Below are 20,425 nucleotides of genomic sequence, written 5' to 3' on the forward strand. Positions count from 1 at the left end.
CAGTGAACAATTTAGCAAGGGTGGCATACCGGGGTAACTGGACCTCTCTCTCCCCACAATTTAAGATGCATATTGGTACTCTCCCCTTGCGGACATCAACTACCCCTCTGGCTGTCAGGATAGTGGGCCTACTATCAGAGTACATGGGTTCCACCCGGGCTTGGTAATCTTGACCCCTTAGGCCTATTGCTGCCCGACACCAAATTAACATTTCACTTCTGGGAGGTACTGCAATGGGAAAAGGATCACTTACTCTGACACTGCCGACTTCTCCACCAGACAGCTCTACCTGTTGTCTCTGCATCAGGGCTCTGATCTCCTTTTGCATGACCCGTTGCTGACTGGAGCTGGCGGCCTCTGCTACCTGTTGTAACAAAGCAATAATTTCTCAAAGACAATTTTCAATTACATTAGTGCCTAAAGTGATCATAGGATAGCATTCTCGTTTGTCAATATCAACTATAATCAAACCTTGCGATTGCATTTCTACTCGGCCAATCTTGATGGTCACCTCTTTATATCCCATCTGAGGCAAGGGCTGTCCATTGCTGGCAAGAATGGCAAGGTCTTTATCTGGGCTATGAGTAATGTCTGAATCAGCCCAGTATTGCTTAAAAAGAACATATGGTATCGTTGTCTCCTGGGAGCCGGTGTCCAGTAAAGCGTTCATTGGAAAACCGTCAATCACAACAGGCAGAACTGGTCGTCCTCCTACGTACTTGTCTCGCCAATTTGGTGGGCCTGGTCGTCTTACTCCTGAGGGTTGGCCCTTTGCCCCAGGGGTTGCTTGTTTAAATGACAGGATCTGGCTAGGTGTCCCGACTTGTTGCAGCGGCGACAGATGGGCTGTCCGTCCTCGTCGTAACGATCACTGTCTCTCCCGCTGGTCGGTGGGATTCTCCTCTGTTGTCACCACGGGACGTCATCTGGACTGGAGGCCAGCTGGATCTTCTTCTTTGGAGTCACTTGTAGGGACTGCACAGTTTTTGTGAGTGCAGCCACACTTTTGGTTAGTTCTTTGACGTAAGTCTGCAGCAGAATCATCATCTTGGGACGGCTTGTCAGTCTCAATAGGGGTCTTTGGAAAGGTTACTGACTCCTGCTGGTATGTAATTGCAGGATGCTTAGAGGGCTCTGTGCTGCTAGGGTTCGGTTCATGTTGCACTCGGATGGCTCTATACTTAAAGTGTGCAAAGTCCAATTCAGGTTTTTGTAGTGCCATTATACGCAGCTGTGTCCTTTGGTTGTTAGACTGGAGTCCCTCTATGAACTGCTCTATTAGTAATCTAACTTCATCTTGCACGCTCTCAGGGTCAACCTGCTTTACGGCCCATAGTGCCTCCTGAAGATTTAGGGCATAGTCCCGTATACTGTCCTGCACTCTCTGTTTGCACCCAAAGAATCTCATTTTTATCTCTGTTGCAGTTCGGGTATCCAAAGTGTTCTTCAGTCTGGCCAAGATTTGCTGGACAGTCCCTTTATCAGTGTCCGGCCAGGACTTTACTTCCCTCTGGGCCGCACCAGTTAACTGGCCAATGAGGATACTGACTTTTTGGCTTTCTGACAGGGGGTACACTTTGAACAAACTACATAGTCTTTCTTTAAAATCACTCAAGGTGTGCGACTCCCCTGAGTACTGAGGTAACCAGGCTGCTCCTGGTATATATGGCATCGATAGCGGCATTATTGAGGCTGCAGCTGCGACCGCCTCTGAATCTCCACCCGAGTTGGGCATTTTTCTTCCTGTTTTTCACTTGCTCACAATAGAGCGCAGCTCCAGCTTCAATGGCACGCCCCTCTCTGCTCGCACGCACTGTGTGACGCAGTTTTGGCGGTTACTTGAAAGCTCAGTCAAATCTTTAGCACTCAATTTAATAAAGTCTATGGCACACAGTACCCAGCTTTGCCAGGCTCCTTTACCCAGCTTTGCTAGGCTCGCTAAATCCTGTTCGTGACGCCAGTTGGAGCACCCGGGCGCACGCGGCGACGTGAGGGCGTGAGAGAGAGCGCGCGCGCGGTGCAGGACCATGGGGTACTCGGTACCGGGCCCGTCGACTTCAACGGGGGACGGTGTCAATGCGGCGGCGACACGGTCTGTGGCCCTGGGGCGTCCATTAAATAAAATGATGAAAGGGGAAAAGTTGTTGGTGATGTTGTTAGATGTGGTAGAAATGAAGATAAAGTTTATAGATGATTAAATGCGTGACGCCACCTGTGGTATTCTGGTCAGAGGTGACCAGCGCTGCAGTGTTGTTCCCCTGAGACTGTTGATGTGGCGCAGCTGTGGTGAAAATAGCTCTCCACAGGTAGAGCAATAGTCCCAGGGCAAAGATGTTAGATTAATAGTCAAAATGGCTGTGAATGTTGTGGTGCAGAGAAATGAGATGAGGACACAGAGAGGTGCAGTTTCTTTACCTTTTACTGGTAATTGGTTGCAATTCGGAGTACCACATACAAGTGATGGAATGAGTCCGGCTCGCCTGGAGGCATTCAGGGGATCCACCTTGCCAGGTGGGGATTTTGGACCTTCCTTCTGCGCTTTGTGTGTGGGTCTCTGCTGTTTATAACTATGCTGCGACCCTCAATTGCGTGATGATTTCACTAACCTGTACGGCTGTCAGCATGAGCCTATTCCACGGGTACCGTCCTTTCCACTGTCAGCCCCGGGCTCCTTATCTGCTGCCGTGCCCTCAGGTGTGCAATGTCACATGGGAATTTACAATCCCCTGTACTTTCAGATTCGGTGATCAGGACATACAGCTCCTGACCACCAAGGACTCTGGCGTCCATTTTCTCTCTATTAGCGCTTCGCTCTGGGGTCTGCTATATGCAGTTTTTTAGCTTCCCCAGTGCCTCTCTGTCTCTGCTCGTGTCCTTTCTCTCTTCATAGATCAGCTGCCCCTCACCAGCTCCTTACAGATCAGCTCCCTGTTTTGAACTGATAGGATCTTCCAGAAAGATCTTTTTACCTCACGTTTTAACTGTCTTGTTATTTTCCTCACAGCTCACACCTGCTCTCGTTTCCATGACAACCTCCTCAGCTCACTTCTAGCTGACTCACCAACCCCCTCTGCTGGCCAGAATTTATAAGGCAGCTCCCTTTTTGGACCTGAAGCAGGAATTGTGATTTAATCTATGTTACCTGGCATGGGGGTCCATTTCTGCCACCAAGCATGACTTCACCTCTTAGAGGGAGGTAATGTCATTGTGACAACCGGACTCTGGGGTGTCACAGAGACATAAAAAACCTAGACTGCCATTTGCCAAAATGTATATGAGTAAGCCAAAATCTTTCTGGGAAAGTGTTTTGTGGACAGATGAGACCAAGATAGAGCTTTTTGGTAAAGCACACAATTCTACTGCTTACAGAAAATGGAATGAGGCGTACAAAGAAATGAACATGGTACCTACAGTCAAATATAGTGGAGGTCCAAAATTTCTTTGCGGTTGTTTTTCTGCTTCTGGCACTGGGCACCTAGACTGTGTGAAATGCATCATGAAATGTGAAGATTACCAAAGGATTTTGGGTCTCAGTGTAGTGCTCATTGTCTGAAGGCTGGGTTTGGGTTCTACGTCATGGGTCTTCCAGCAGGACAATGACCCCAAGCATACTTCAAGAAGCAGACAGAAATGGATGGAAGCAAATCACTGAAGATTTCTGAAGTGGCCAACAATGAGTCTGGATTTAAATCCCATTGAACACCTGTGGCAAGATCTTAAAATTGCTGTTGGGAGAAGGCACCCTCATATATGAGAGTCCTGGAGCAGTTTGCAAAAGAAGAGTGGTCATAAATTCCAGCTGAGAGATGTAAGAAGCTTGTTGATTGGCTATAGGAAGGAACTGATTGCAGTTATTTATTCCAAAGAGTGTGCAACCAACTATTAAGTTGAGGGTGCCAACAATTTTGTCAGGCCCACTTCTTCGGCATTCTGTGTGAAATTATGCCCAATTTGCCTTTTTTTCTCTGTTTTTTGTTGTTGTTCCAATACACTCAAATGAAATAAACATGTGTATAACAGAACGTGTAATTGCAATAATTTTCTAGAAAAATATTTTCTTTTCTGGAACATTTTCAACCATGACTGTATATAAAATGCGGGATCAGTACAAAAGACAAATGATCGGTAAAGCAAACTTCGTGCACTGTTTACATGACTATTTGTTGGTGAAATGCTGCACATTTATACCAACTTTATAAATTTGTTTCCTTTAAAATTTTCACTGTGTTCCTTATTTTCTTAGGAAAGAACTGTAATGAATGTCCTGATGGCTTTTATGGAAACATAGAAGAAGGGGAAACGTGTTTACCGTGTCAGTGCAATGACAATATTAATGTAAAAGATCCTAACTCGTGTGACAAGATTACAGGGGAGTGCTTGCTGTGTATGAAAAACACATACGGTCCTAACTGTGAATCATGTCTACCTGGTTTCTCTGGATCAGGACTTCATCATAACTGTACAAGTAAGTTTAGGTTAGTGACTTATGTGCTAGATTACTCTCAGTGTTGTAACTTGAAGCACATGGGCCCTAATGCAAAAGCTCCATTGGGGCCCCCAATTATTACAAGTCTTAATATTAGTGGTCTTTTCATATAGGCCAAAAGAACTTTTTGGACCCTTTAGGCTCCAGGGTCTGAATGTGCTTGCATACCCTGCACCTATTGTAGTAGCACCCCTGTTTAAACTGATTCTATAGTGCACCGCACATTTTCCAGAGTCCTAGATAGAATACCTTGTTTAGTGTTTGCATACTAAAAATGTTCAGTCTGATGTTACATGAGAGCTTCAGACTTAATTCTTTCACAGATTCAATTTATTTTCTTTTACCATTATATTCTAATGTTCTCACCACCAACTTTGCCCAACCTTTTCTCCTTACTATGCATGCAGTGATAGAAGAATCAAATATTTATTCCGCAACTTCTGTATTATCTAATGATAGAGCAGATCAGACCACTTATAACTAAAATGATTTGAACCAATAAACCTGTGAAAATACATAGGAAAGGAGATGATCAAAGACTGGTCTCCCTACAGCCAACTTTCATGACAAAGACCACCACCTGTATCTTAAAATAAATGGTCACCGTGATGGAAATACAGTAGTAACTTTAGTAGAATTCAGGTAAAGCAACCATATAATCTAATTTCAGATTATCTTTCATTTTCACTTTGGAGAAAGACAACTTTTCTAAAACAACTTTCTATAACTTTAAGGTTTTTTTTCTGACCATTATTCCATAAGGTGGACATTAGCTGTTGTATTCAGCTGAAGATCGAATGGAGAGTAAATGTAGCCACACATGTTTGTGGCTCTGTTCCTTTAAGTAAATAGGGGATAACGTAATTGCCAAGTTTACTCTAGATATGCCAACATTTCTTTGGTATGGAAAACCCTTCACATGAAGATCATAGGAATGAATAATTATCACATCCGCGCACGGGAACGTCCAGCGGACGGCACAACTTATAGGTACAACAAGATGATAAAAGGAGAAAAAAGCCCTTATGGTAGCGAGTTAGGGATGGGACACCTCCTGACACCAACCTGTGTTTGTCACTAAGCTCCCCTAACGCCCTACGTGGGTCCTTCGCCCCAGTGCCGTCACGTGCCTAGTTTCTGGCTGTCACCTCAATGTACCCTGGCTAGTGCACTGGCCGGCAAGGAATCTAGCCTTGCCACTTCAGGTAATATACCATAGGGAAAGAGACAAGCAAGGGATAAACAGAAAGGATATAATTCAGCTCAGAATAGACTGCTATGCTCCACAGCAGCAGAGAAAATGGCAACAGGTAAATTGGACTCCAACAGCAGCAATACCACAGCCAAAGGAGAACTCCACAAAATTAGCTGGTCTGCATAGAAGTAACTCTATAACCGACGATCAGCTGAAGGGTCATGTGACTATTTAAAGGGAGGTGGGAGTGGTTACCAATCAGCCTAAAAGAAGCTGCCAGCAAGAGATTAACATTAACTCTTGCTGGACCAAAGGAAAAAACTACATTTAAATTCCAGCAGACCCAGAGCTGACACAAATCCCTTAATGATATGTGACACAAATGTTAACACAAACATGATCCTACTGCTAAATAAATCCCATAAAATCAAAATGTTCCTGAAGGCTTTGGTTATGTCTCTATTCATTCTTCTAAGACAGAGAAAATAAAGCCCCCGTTACACACTGCGATATCGCTAGCAATATCGCTGTAAAGTCACCAATCTTGTGACGTTGCAGCGATATTGCTAGCGATATCGCTGCATGTGATACTTACCTCCGACCGGTTCCCCCGCTGGTTATCGCTGATCGTGCGAGAAGCTCCTGGATCATTCCTCGTCGGTCACTTCCTGTGGCGCTTCCTGCTGTGACGATGAGCGACGCGTGGAGCCGGGCGGGAGGACGTCAGGATCGCCGCGTCTGACAGGTAAGTATCGACCTCCGACCCCAGCGATGTCGCTAGTGAGATCTGCCTGTGTGGCAGCTCACTAGTGACCACCTAGCGATGCACCAGCGATCTTGAGTCGCTAGGTGTAACGGTACCCTAACCCTAAATGGAGATTATATCTAGCACTCACAGAATGTAATCTGTAAATTCGATCTGCAGCAAGATTGGAGGACAATGTCAATGTAAACTTAATATCGTCAGAATCAGTTGTGACAGGTGTGCTGTGGTCAGATATGGATTTGGCCCTAATGATTGCTAAGCTATGAAATTCACAGGATGTTCTGAGGATGCATGTTGGGAAGGATGGAGAAACATTCTGGTTACCATAGAATTAGATTAACAGGAAGGTTTTGATCAGACCTAAAGCTCTAATTCTCCACAGTGCTTTACAGCAGGGTTCCCCAACTCCAGTCCTCAAGGCCCACCAACAGAAATCATTGCCACTGTCCCTATTGTAGTTTATCTACAATCCCTATCATTATGTCTTTGGAGTGTGGAAGGAAAAAGGAGAACAGGGACAACATACAAACTCCTTACAGATGTTGTTGATGGGGTTTGAACCCAGGACCCCAGGTTAGCAAAGTTGCACTGCTAACCACTGAGCCACTGTGATGCCCCACAGATATTGCATACTTTTCTGTTTCATTTTATAGAGTGTAACTGTGACAGCAAAGGGTCAATAAGCACATTATGTGATCAGGTGACTGGACGGTGTGTTTGTCGCAGAGACATACAAGGACAACGCTGTGACAGCTGCTTGCCTGGATATTATGGATTTCCCAACTGCCGACCCTGTAAATGTAATGGCAATTCAGAGACATGTGACCCAGTAACTGGTGCTTGTAAGGACTGCAAGGGATTTACAGATGGAACCAACTGTGAACGGTAAGGACACATGATAGTGTATAAGTTGTGCGTGTGTTGACAATTTGTTAGCTTTTTCTTTTGGATAGTAAAATGCCTAGTTTAATTTTTTAAAGATTTCTACTATTATAGCAAAAATCATTGAATGTGGCAATATTCATAGTGTATCTTTACATTTTGAAAAATCACATCCTTGTCCACAATTTCTCAAAACCACAAATCATTGTTTGGCGGTATGTAAACCAAATTTAAGATTTTAAAATTCAGTGAAGAAAAATAAAGTTGAAAATAAATGGCGGCATAATGGTAAAAAATATACAGTGCTCAGCAAAAATGAACACCCTTTTTGAAAAGTAAGATTTTAATCAATATCTCACTGAAAAGAACAATTTCCACAATTTCGACCAGACTGAGTTGTATGCAACATTTTTTTTTTACCACAACATGAAAGTGTGGTTAATAATATAACTTTCATTACAAAATCTTCAGTTTTACTCAAAGTAGTTGATGAAAAAATGAATACACACAACATCGAAAACAGCTATATCTAGTATTTTGAATAACCTCCATGACTACATGGAACACAAAGTCTTCTAGGCATGGAATGAACAAGTTGGCTATATATTGCAACATATATATATATTTTTTCATTTTGTAATAGGGATCTCTTTTAGAGCTGGGACACTGTGTGGAGAGTGATACTCAGGACATTGTGATCATAAGGACACTGCCACTAGCATATTTCACCATAGGCACCACATATTTAGAAAAATGAATTTAGAAAAATGTGTAGTAGTGTAAGGGGGTGATGTTGTTATGGACATTAAGAAACACGCTGCAACTTTAAGAGACAGCACCCCCTTGTCTGGTGTGATGGAATGATCTGCTCCCCCTGTAAAGGACTGTGTTAATGAACTGCCTGAGGCTGAGGGGAGGAGTTGAGTCTGTGAGAGCGTGTGAGCTGAAAGCTGCTGCTGAGAGTTGCTGTGCATGGAGCTGTGTAAAAAGGTCACACAGCCTGAGACTTAGTGGACTTGTGAGATTGAACAGACTGGGTGTAGCAAAGGTGGCTGTCCTGTGCTATTGTGACAAGCCATGAAGAGACCGAGAAAAGGATTTACAGTTTCCCGGAGCACCTCCAGGACCCTGAAGCAAGGAGAAGAACATGTTTCACGGATCTGCCAGACAGACGTGCGCACCACCGTTCAAGTCTGTTGGGGGCCCCCTGGACTGGACCTAAGTGCCCAACGTTACCGTGAGTTTGTTCCTGTTTGTGCACATGTTAGGGCCTAGTGTAGGCTTCAATAGACAGAACATGGCAGCTGTGTGGCCTGTTTAGTAGAGGCCAGGGAGGCTACATGTAGAGTAGCATCATTCTGTGTTCATTGTTTGGATTTGCCTGTGTGAAATATGTTGACCTGTAATAGTTGGAGCACAGTGCTATTTGACGGCCCAGCTAAATAATACAAACTCTTGTAAATGATCTTTTGCCACTGCATACCCCTGTTTGCACCTTCCCTATCCACTTCATTCCTTGCCTTCCAATAAATCTACCCTTTGTTGTTTGCGCCTCATCTGGTGTACTGCAATCTTCCTGCACTGTGGAGGTTCCCCGGCCATCGCTTCAGTAGTGGCAAACTTCTTATGCGTGGATGCATGAGTGCTCATGGTGTTGGGGAGCTACTCATTGATGGTATCATGAATTCCCAGATGTACTACTCTATGTTGAAAGAGAAGGTGCTACCTTAACTCTATGCCTTTGGTAGACTTGCACTTTTCCAACTTGACAATGATCCAGAACACACATCGAAGGCCACTGTTGCATTTCTGAAGAACAGGGTGAAAGTGATTCAGTGGCCAAATATGTCTCCTGATCTGAGCCTAATCAAACACCTATGGAGAATTCTGAAGACGCAAGTTGAGCATCACTCTTCATCCAGCATCCAGGTTCTAAAAGAGGTTGTTCTTTAAAGAATGGAAAAAGATAGATGTTACAATATGTTGGGAACTTGTTCATTTGATGCCTTGAGGGCTTGGAGCTGTCATTAAAAATCATGGAGGTTTTACAAACAAATAGATGTAGTTGTTTGTATATGGGTCATATTTATTTTTGCATCAACTAATTTGAGTTAAATAGAACATTTTGTAAAGAAAGTTATATTATTAACCTTGTTTTGCTGCTGTAGTGTTAAAAAAATGTACTATGAAACTCAGCCCTGTCAAAATTTGGAAATTGTTCTTGTATTCAGTGAGATATTGACTAAAATTTTGTTTTTCAAATGGGGTGAACTCATTTTTGCTCAACACTATAAGTAAACTGTCTAATATACTACACAGTTGCTGGTATACCTATATTGTATACACAAATTATTCTAATGGTTAAAACATAATTGGGTTGTATACTTTATTTGTACTTTAACAAATATGTGTAGCACATGATTTAAAGGCTTTTATGAATATACTCTTGACAAGGCCTGTCTGTCTGCCTCTTCCGATTAAAATTCAGCTTCTCATGGGCACTTTTTTCTATTTGAGGAGGATAATAAACAGGTCTGGCCACATGTTCCTCCATCAGCAATCACATTAAGAACTGTAGTGCTGTGTGCTACCTAGCAGCTAGAGGTTCATAGAGTAGGACAATCTCTAATACTTGCTGTTAAACTACGTGGACAACCCCTTAGTACCATATATAGCAAGTGTATATTTACTTTTAATTGCATTGTAAATGCTGTTACCATTGCATTCCCGTGCAATGAAGAGGACTGATAAAGTACCTGCTCCACTTTTATTTTCTGTTTATCTGCTGCTGGACCTTAAGGCTATGTGCCCACGTATGCAGAAAATTCCTGACTAAAAACCAGACTCCTTCCCAGGAAAAACGCATTTTTATTTTTGCGTTTTTTATGCGTTTTTTTCCGCAGCATCCACATTCTCAAAGAATATAGTTGGAAATGCGTTTTTTTCCCGCAAAATTAATGAACATACTGCGTTTTTTTCCACGATGCGTTTTTTTGTGTGGAAAACAACACATAATGTGCGTAAAAATTGCGGAATGCATTATAAGAATGGGATGCTTAATGTATGCACTTTTTAAGTGTTTTAACACGGAAAAAAACGCTAAAAAAATGCTTACGTGGGCACACAGCCTGAATGCTCTTTCAGTGGCCCACCAGAAAAACGTTATGCAGTGTGTGCACAATTATGAGACCATTTTGTTTTTTGATGGCTAATTTTATTTAACAACTACAGTGCTTTCAGTGTTCGTCAATCTAAAATTCTAACAGACTTGAATATTTTAGAAAGTAAAAGCAAGATTTTCTCTTTCTTAGAATATTGATGTGTGCAAAATTATTGAGCAACTATTATTGTGCACAATTACTACTGATCTAAATGAAAAACCTTTTTCCCATTTCAATTGTTTATTTTCATCTGTTAAAGTGATAGTAGTAACCAAACAACTCATAATGAACAAAAATACATTTCTGACATTTAAAAAAAAAAAAATCACTGACCAATATAGTTGCCCTTCTTTTCATTAACAGTCATAGGTCTTCCATCCATGGAGTCTGTCAGTTTTTTTTATCCGTTGACTATCAACTTTTTGGGCAGCACAACCCGCAGCCACCCAGACACTGTTCACAGAGGTGTATTGTTTTCCTTCATCGTAATTCTCCAATTTAAGAAAGGCCCCCAAGTTTTCAATAGGGTTCAGAACAGCTGAAGAAGGGGTCCATATAATTATTATTTCATGCTTAAAGGGAATCTTTCATCCTTTTATTTGCCCTATCAGCTGCCGCCACTGCCATCAGGGGCTAATCTACAGCATTCTGTAATGCTGTAGATAAGCCCCCCGATGTAACCAGAAAGATAAGAAAAACACATTAGATTATACTCACCGGAGGGGGCTGTCCAGTCCGATGGGTGTCGTGGTCCGGTCCGACACCTCCCATCTAAATACGATGCTGCCCTCTTCTTCCCTTCCTGTATTAGCTCTGGCGCAGGTGCACTGCTCCGCCCTGTTGAGGGCAGAGCAGAATACTGCAGTGCGCAGGCGCCGGACCTCTCTGACCTCTCCCAACGCCTGCGCACTGCAGGACTCTGCTCTGCCCTCAACAGGGCAGAGCAGTGCGCCTGCGCTGGAGCTACTACAGGAAGGGAAGAAGAGGACTGCGTCGTATGAAGATGGACCGGACCGCGACACCCATCGGACCAGACCGCCCCCTCCGGTGAGTATAATGTAATGTGTTTTTCTTATCTTTCAGGTTACATTGTGGGCTTATCTACAGCATTACAGTGTCACACTGTACTCACCAGGAGGCAGGACTTGGGTCCCGACGTCATTTCTTCTGGAGCCGCAGCCGCTCCGGGGGTCCCGTTGGGTTCGCATGCACACTAATCATACCCAGGTTTCCACCTCCTCCATGTCGTGTTTGCGCTTGTGCGCTCCTGTCAGTTCAGTCTCCAGGTCGGTCCTCTCTATGGTAAAGGAGGACCTGACCTGGAAGCTGTAGTGGTCATGTGCTATCAGGCTAGAGGACCTGACCCGGAAGCTGTAGTGGTCAGGTGCTATATCAGGCTACCTCCCCCTATGGGAGGTGCCTGATTATTGTTGTGCTTCCTGGCTTGGTCTGCTGTGTCCCTGCCTGGCTGTGCGCTGTACTCAGGTCCTGTACTCTGCCTTGCACTCTATTGTGCCTCCTGGCACACGCTCTGAATCTTCACTTTGTTTCATGCTCAGTTGTGTCTCCTGGCACACTCTCCGATCCTGAGCTCTGTCTCTTACTCAGTCGTGCCTCCTGGCACTCACTCTGTCCCTGTGCTCTGTTACACCTCCTGGCACGACTGCTTATCAATTCAGTACTCTGTCGTGCTCCTTGCACGCATCCTGCTTTGCTCACCTCCGGACGTACTACTCTCTACACGCCATACGTGCTCACGTGTACCCGTCTTGCACTATCCTGTAGTTAGTACACTTCTGTGTACACATCTGGTGTTCCCTAGTATCCTGTACCTTCCTTCGGACACACTCACCCGTGTCTCCTGTGAGCCGGCCGCCTGGTGCCAGCAGTCGTGGTACCTCATCCCCTGGGGCTTGCTCCTGACCCTACCTTTATAGGGGGTGGTCCTTACTAGGCCAGCTCGCCCTAGGAGGGTTGGTGCCACGACCCAGAGGGTCCACTCCAGAAGTCGTCACATACAGAATGCTGTAGATGAGCCCCTGATGTCAATACAGGCAGCCGATAGGGCAAAAAAAGGGTGACAGATTCCCTTTAAGGTCTTTGCTGGCTAGTCAAGCAGTAGAGTACTTCAATGCATGTGATAGAGTAGTGTCTACATTAAAAATCATGGTTTTATTGAAAGATGCAGAGTATTTCTTGTACTACTACTTGAAGAAAATGTTTACAGCCCATAGCAGTACCCCACCTTCAGCTTTCTGGAGTCTGAGTCGAAGCAAAGGTCTGTTTCTGTTACTGATCCAGCCACAGGCCCATACATCTGGTCCATCAAGAGTCACTCTCATTTCATCAGTCCATTAAAACGTTTGAAAAATCCTTTTTCAGATATTTCTTGGCCCAGTCTTGACATTACAGCTTGTGTGTCTTGTTAAATGTTTTTCGGGTTTCAGCTTTACTCTTCTTGTCCATGTCTCTGAGCAATGAATGCCTTGTACTTCTGGCTCTCCAGGGAGGTTCTGGAATATGACAGCATTGGATGATAATGTGTTCCTGTTCGCTTCATGTTTGATTTTTTTCAAATCTTTGGCAGTTAATGTTCATCTTTTTTCTCAATTTCTTTTTCAACCTATAGATTATAAGCGACAAAACTTTTGATGGTTCTGTGATCATACCCCAATGTCTTAGCAATTTCAAGAGGGCTGTTTCCCACTAAAAGACTTGTAACAATTTTTGACTTTTCGGAGTCTATTAAATCTCTTTTTTTGACCCATTTTGCCTGAGGAAAACAAGCTGCATAGAAATTCTGCATTCAGATTCATGATCGGAAATATTTGCCGGAAAATATTTGCTTTGCCACTTAAGTATTTTGAGCACTTTGGCTAAGATAATGGTGGTGTATGATGAGCGTGGGGCACATGTTTGATGAGGATAGGGGGTGGGGAGAGCTCAGTGGAGCGGCATGCTTGTAAACTGTGTGCACATTACGGCTAGCCAATCAGGGCGTAGGAAACATCCACAATGTTCTGACACAATGGCATGTGTCATTGGCTGCTGAAATCACATGTTCATCTCCATATAAAGAGCGGACATCATGTTTTACTGCCATTTTGACACTGTAGCAGTGCAGAGAGGCTGCTCCTGATGCTGGGACTGTTTGCTGCTCAATTTTAGCTACTTAGCTAGGCGGTTGTGTCTTAGTCAGATAGTTTAGCTAGCTAGCATCCTGTGTGGCTATGAAATCGATTTTCCAGCAAATTTTTTATGTGCCATTACTGAATTCCACAGATAGTCAGCATGGCACATTTTATGCAAGTGTGTTTTGCACTGCTCCTATTCTGCTCCATGCACAAGTAGACTGTTCTAAATCTTATTTTTTCACTTGCCAAATGTGATACTGCAAGGTATATATCACCTTGCAATTTAGTGATATGGTGAAATTGTTCTGTGATTTGAGCTGTTGGCCATAAAAAAATATTTTTTGCCAGTTGTTAACGTGATTCAGCATGCCATATATCACCTTATATCCATTTAGTAGTAGTGAAATTCTACTGTCTGCAGAGCTCATACAGAATGGCCCACTATATCCCACAACCCATTATACTATTTCTACTGCGGTGAAATTGGTGCCACTATGCTGGTGTTTGCCACTAATTTTTGGAAATGTGTAGACTCCTGGTTGGCTGTCCATCTGCTGGGTTGGCTTTCGTGGAAGAGATGTCGCTCCCTATTATACTATTGCTACTGTGGTAAAATTGATGCCACTTTGTTGGTGTCTGCCACTAATTTTTGTAAATGTTTAGACTCCTGGTTGGGTCTCTTTCATGCGTGTTGCCTGTAGCAGTAGGCCTCCGAGATTGGCAGGCCTCTACTACCTTTGTGTCAGCGTTCGGCTGTATTCGGCGAATATTCGATGAATAAATTGGCAAATTTTGCAATCATAATCCGAACTGAACATTGAAATAGTCACTCATCTCTAGTGTTGATATCCTTAGATGATACCCTTTGTCACTGTATAATACACATCACCTTATCTGGTTCATCCAATAAGCATTCAAGTTTATACAGCTTAGATGTGGAAAATCGGCATAAAAATCATGATATTGTCAAAATACTCACTTGCATTTAATTTATAACGGTATAATTTAGGATTATTATTGAGGATATAGGTAATTACATAAATATACTGCATGTCATAACAAATTCTATACTTTATATTTCAGGTGTATTGATAATTATTATGGTAATCCATTATTGGGACAACCATGTCGCCCATGCATGTGTCCGGGGTCTCCTACAAGCAAGAAATATTTTGCAGATTCTTGTAAACAAAACAATAAGACTATGGAGGTGACCTGCAATTGTCTTGAAGGTTATACAGGTAACTCCCAATTTAATTCAAGATCAGATTATGAAATATTTTGCACAAATATTTGCAATGTTATCGTCCTTTATCGTACATATCAGATGAGATATTCAATATGATTTTATGTGACCAGAGAGAATTGATCTGTCTCTTTACGGTAGCTCACGTAACTATTATAAGGTTAAGGGCTCATACTCACACGCGAGAAACTCGGTTGAGTCTCGCAAGTCAATACCAGGCATGTATGCTGCTGAACGCTCCGGTCCGAGGGCCGGCGGCAGTGCAGGCCAGGGTATTGACATGTGAGAATCGTCCGAGTTTCTCACGTGTGAGTATAAGCCCTAAAACTAAGCCTGTAGAACTGTACAGCTGACAGCAAACCTTTCTGATTCTAAGGGCAATCATCTATGTATCTAAAATACATAGTGGGTTCTATACAAAAGGCTAATAATTGGTAAAGCAAACTACATGCACTGTTTTCATGGCTCTTTGTTGTTGGAATGCTGCCCATTTATGCCAACTTTATATATTTGCTTCATTTAATCTTTTCACTGCATTTTTTTTTCTCAGGAAAGAACTGTAATGAATGCCCTGATGGATTTTATGGAAACATAGAAGAAGGGGAAACGTGTTTACCGTGTCAGTGCAATGACAACACTAATGTAGAAGATCCTAACTCTTGTGACAAGATTACAGGGGAGTGCTTGCTGTGTATGAAAAACACATACGGTCCTAACTGTGAATGGTGTCTACCTGGCTTCTTTGGATCAGGACTTCATCACAACTGTACAAGTAAGTTTTGGTTAGTGACTTATGTGCTAGATTAGTCTCAGTGTTGTAATTTGCAGCTCATAGGCCATAATGCAAAAGCTCCATTGGGGCCTCCAATTATTACAAGTCTTTAATAGTAGTGGACTTTTCATATAGGCCTAAGGGATTTTTTGGACCTCTTAGGCTCCAGGGTCTGGGGGCAATTACAACCCCTGCACCTATTGTAGTTACGCTCTTGATTAGACTGATTCTGTGCTGCACCGCCTGTGTTCCAGAGTCTTAGAATACCCTGTTTAGTGTTTGCTTCCTAAAAATGTTCAGTCTGATGTCACATGAGAGTTTCAGACTTCATTTTTTCACAGATTCCCAGTTTATTTTATTTCTAATGTTTTTACCTTCAAAGTTATACAATCCTTTCATTGTCCAACTTTCTGTCCTTACTATGCATGCATACTTTTACAAAAACATCTTTCTATAACATGAGGTGGCCACTGGCCTTTGTTTTTAGATGAAGATTGAATGGAGAGGTAATGTAGTGGTCCTGTTCATTCAAGTATATGGTAGTCAAATAATTGTCCAAACTTACTGATAAATCTTATGACAGATATATGATCCTACCAGAAAATAAATGCCATACAATCAAAATGTTCTAAATACTTGGTTATGTCTCTATCAATGATATCAGAGAGTTTTTTAATGCAAATATATCTATTCTATGTAAAAATTGATTATTTTAATAACATATCCCCTTTTCTCCGAGGCTGTGTTTGCAATCCAATGGGAACAATTGCTCAGAATTGCTCAGTTTACGAGGAAGCTGGAGAATTTGTCTGTGACAGGAAGACAGGGCAATGTCCATGCCTACCAAATGTGGTTGGCATTAGCTGTGATACTTGTGCTCCTGGATACTGGGGCTTCACCAGTGTAAAAGGATGTCAACCCTGTAACTGTTTCCTAAATAATTCCTATGGAAACCAATGTAATCAGGTGTGAAACATTATTTTTTTTTTTTACATACACCACACTGCATGCAATACTCTACTAATTTGTCACAGTTATTATATAGCATTCATATAGTTATTTAAAGGGTACATTTCTGGAAGAGAACATAGTAAAGGAAATGATATGAGTTTTTAGCCATTTCTGAAGAACAAAAGACAGATATTTTCATTGGCAAATGAATTAAATATGGCATTTTTCTACTAAACATTTGCTTTGCACTTGTATACCACTTTCCATAGATAATCCATAAATATCTCATCAGATGAGATTTGCCAGCTGTACACAGTGCAATACAAGTTATTTGCAGTGAATAAGTCTATTATAGGAAAACTCTATAAATGCTCTACATTTCCAGCATTCTTTAACTACTTCCGGACCAGAAATAGATGTAAAACATTCAGGCCATGCCGTTACTCTACATTGATGTTATAGATTATCATTGCAGAGCAAGCAACTGCATGAGATGGTGCAGATGCAGGAGCAAGGAGCCGGCTGTCAGAGCTGGGCAGACTCCCTATGGGGATGGCAGAGCTCTTAAATTACAAGTTTTTTATACAATAGAGAAAGTGCTAACAGCACAGCCTCCTCCAGAATTTGTGGTCATGCGGGTGCAATAAGTGAACAGGAGCTGCAGATGCCTAACAGACCTAGATCAGCTATGCTGTTCGCCCAAAAGGCTGTAATTGTCTTGTAACTGGGGCTGAAATGCCAGTCTAGTTACGGAGGAGATCACATATAAAAAATTAAAATATATTTTAGTGGTCATAAAAAATAAAAATGTGAAAAAAACAGAAATGTATTATATCTCATTTATTTTACTATAATATTGCATGATACTGGCAAAAAAATAATATTATTAAAATTACAAATTAGGTCTTACATATTATTAAAAAATATGCAAAAATTAATATCTGAATGAGTAGATTTTTTAGAACTCTTAAATACTGCATGTGCAAAAATAAAAGAAAATGGGAATGTCAGAAATTATGGAAAATGGCTGATCTTGGGATCTTGACTCGGTTACATTTTCCCTAGCTAACAGGTCAATGTGTGTGTAAACCAAAGTACACAGGAACAAAATGTAAGCAATGTGAAGAAAATCACTTTAGAAACCAAGGACATCAATGTATACGTAAGTATAAATAGAATTTATTTATAGTAAGCCTGTATACCTAGTAAAATCTTATCATGCATAGTGGTCGGTGTAAGTTATTGCTTTTTCCAATAATAACTAGCTGAAGAGCCCAGCGCTGCCCAGGCCCAGGTAACTAACTATACTTAGTTATAACAAATTATAATGATTATATCTATTCTGTCATGATCCCAGTGCAGGTTTTTGAGCTGCACGTCAGGGGTTAATGTCTGGAGCTCAGTGCAGGTTAATGATTGTGGCCTCTTTCTGGTTCTGGGAGAGCTTCTGTTTCCCGTTGTGAGTTTGCCTGTTGATTCTGTACTGTGCTATCCTCTCTGTGTATGACTCATTGCCTGTGATCTGACTACTCTCTGCTCGCCCCTCTTGTACCTTGCAGCTATCTCTGTGTATGACTCATTGGCTACGTCCTGACTATCCTCCCTGTCTATGCCCCTTGATAACTTTGTCTCGCAGTTACCCTGCTAGGAGTTCTCTTGCAGCTCCTAGCTCTCTGGAGTTTAGGCCACGCCCCTAGCAGTCACGTGCTTCAGGTCCTGCTGTTCTGACGTACGCACCTACTCTGCTGCCCGCTCCACAGGTATCTTTAAGCACAGTTCGCTTTACTCAGCACACGCGCACTGGCTCAGTGAGCAAGTTCAGTGCGGTGTTTCTGACACATACAGGTGCCCAAATCCATGCCGTGTCCTCTGGGTCAGGGGCTCAGCCAACCTCCAGGCAAGATGAAGTACTCCCTTCCAGCACTCTGCCAACATGTGCCTTTTCTGAACGTCTCCCTTCTAGCGCCTATTTGAAGTACTCACAGTACTGAGTTACACTGGAGTTCCTCCTTTCAGATGTTCTTAGAACTCTACTTGTACAGCAGACAGCTGTAGCCTGCTTCGGGGACTCCTTGCTACTAAGTCCCACCTCACTCACGTTGCTGTTGTGCCCCCAAGTCTTGTGTGGGAATAAAGTGGTGACAACTTCTATTCCTCCGGTGTCTGTCGCAGGACCATTAGTATCCATACAACCTCGGGGACCGGACCCCGGCCATGCGCTGAGAACTTGAGGAAGGACCCTTCTCTAACCCTAATCCTTAGTTCTCTTCTTCTCCTCACGTTCCGTACAAAACTATCCTTCTTATGGAGAATTAGGCTTTCTTGATATCTCTTTCCTGTTCCAGCAGACCCAGGTCACTGAGGTCTGCTGCAGCACTTCCTTCAATTCATCCCTCTCAGGGGAGCTCCTCTCACAGACTGACCTAGTCCTAATAATCTCCCGCTCTCTCGTGCAGACTAAGCTCCACCCACCTCCCAGCACTCTTCGTGTTCCAAGCAGGGAGCCACCAAAGGTGCTTTGCTACACTACTATGTTGTGTGGGATGCAGGTGTTGGAGCGTGGTCAGGTGTTTCCACCTTACCTGGATGGTGAGGTACCACACCTCAGGATGAGATGCAGTACCTCTGTGGCAACTGAACCCTCAGGGGCGCCACACTAATATCCCACATCATCCCGTCACATCCGCCGGACTACTACCCCTAATATCCCACATCATCCCATCAGAGCCACCAGACTACTACCCCTAATATCCCACATCATCCCGTCAGCCAGAGCCACTGGACTACTCCCCTTAATATCCCACATCATCTTGTCAGCCAGAGGCACCGGACAGGACCCGGACCACCCCTGGGTGAGTATAATATAACTCATTTTTCTTCTCTTTCAGGTTACATCAGGGACTTATCTAAAGCATTACAGAATGCTCTAGATAAGCCCCTGATGGTGGCGGCCGCAGCTTATAGTCGAAAAAATAGGTGACAGATTCCCTTTAAATTAGTAATCATGTAAAGAAAAATAAGTAAATAAGTAAAAGTGCTAGTGCAATTTAATAAAAAGTGTTACCATAGCAGCAAAACAATGATAGTTGACTTTGTGGAACTTTTTCCCATGTCCCTACTGCATCTGTTGAGCTCAGCCACAGTGATCTTGGGGTTCTTTTTTACCTCTCTCACCAAGGCTCTTCTCCTCATGATTGCTCAGTTTGGCTGGATGGCCTGGTCTAGGAAGACTTATAATAATAATAATAATAAATTTTATTTTTATAGCGCCGACATATTCCGCAGCACTTTACATTTCAGAGGGGATTTATACAGGCAATAGACATTACAGCATAACAATAATCACATACAGTAGATTATAACAAATACCAAGAGGAAAGAGGGCCCTGCTCGCAAGCTTACAGTCTATGAGGAAAGAGGTAGACACGAAAGGTGGGTGGTAACAGTTGCCCTGATTGTATGGACCAGCCACAATGTTAGGTGTGTGACAGTACGGACACAGAGGGCTAATGGATGCATAAAGCATGTGGGAACATGATGCGGGAAATCTGGTTATGGTAAAACTTTTGGCTGTGCCACACAGGGATAGATTAGGTTAATGTGTTGAGGCGATAGGCCAGTCTGAATAAATGCGTTGTCAGGGCACGCTTAAAATTGTGGGGATTGGGGACTAATCGTATTGACCTGGGAAGTGCATTCCAAAGAATTGGCGCGGCACGTGTAAAGTCTTGGAGACGGGAGTGGGAGGTTCTGACTATTGAGGATGCTAACCTCAGGTCATCAGCAGAACGGAGGGTGCGGGTAGGGTGGTATACTGAAACAAGGGAGGAGA

The 20,425-nt window shown here is 42.9% G+C and overlaps 1 protein-coding gene across 1 annotated transcript in view; it reads left to right on the forward strand.

The window, feature by feature from the left end:
- The window catches only part of LAMB4 (laminin subunit beta 4), a 339,109-nt gene that overhangs the window by 153,823 nt on the left and 164,861 nt on the right, over window positions 1-20,425 (forward strand). Inside the window, exons 25-30 of the mRNA XM_073573188.1 lie at window positions 4,244-4,402; window positions 7,185-7,332; window positions 14,708-14,865; window positions 15,421-15,642; window positions 16,382-16,608; window positions 17,659-17,755. Coding sequence (XP_073429289.1) covers window positions 4,244-4,402; window positions 7,185-7,332; window positions 14,708-14,865; window positions 15,421-15,642; window positions 16,382-16,608; window positions 17,659-17,755 — 1,011 coding nt within the window. The remainder of the gene's footprint in view (window positions 1-4,243; window positions 4,403-7,184; window positions 7,333-14,707; window positions 14,866-15,420; window positions 15,643-16,381; window positions 16,609-17,658; window positions 17,756-20,425) is intronic.

Source organism: Dendrobates tinctorius, unplaced genomic scaffold (genome assembly GCF_039654945.1).
Source record: "Dendrobates tinctorius isolate UK_male_01 unplaced genomic scaffold, ASM3965494v1 ptg000035l, whole genome shotgun sequence".
Classification (NCBI taxonomy): domain Eukaryota; kingdom Metazoa; phylum Chordata; class Amphibia; order Anura; family Dendrobatidae; genus Dendrobates; species Dendrobates tinctorius.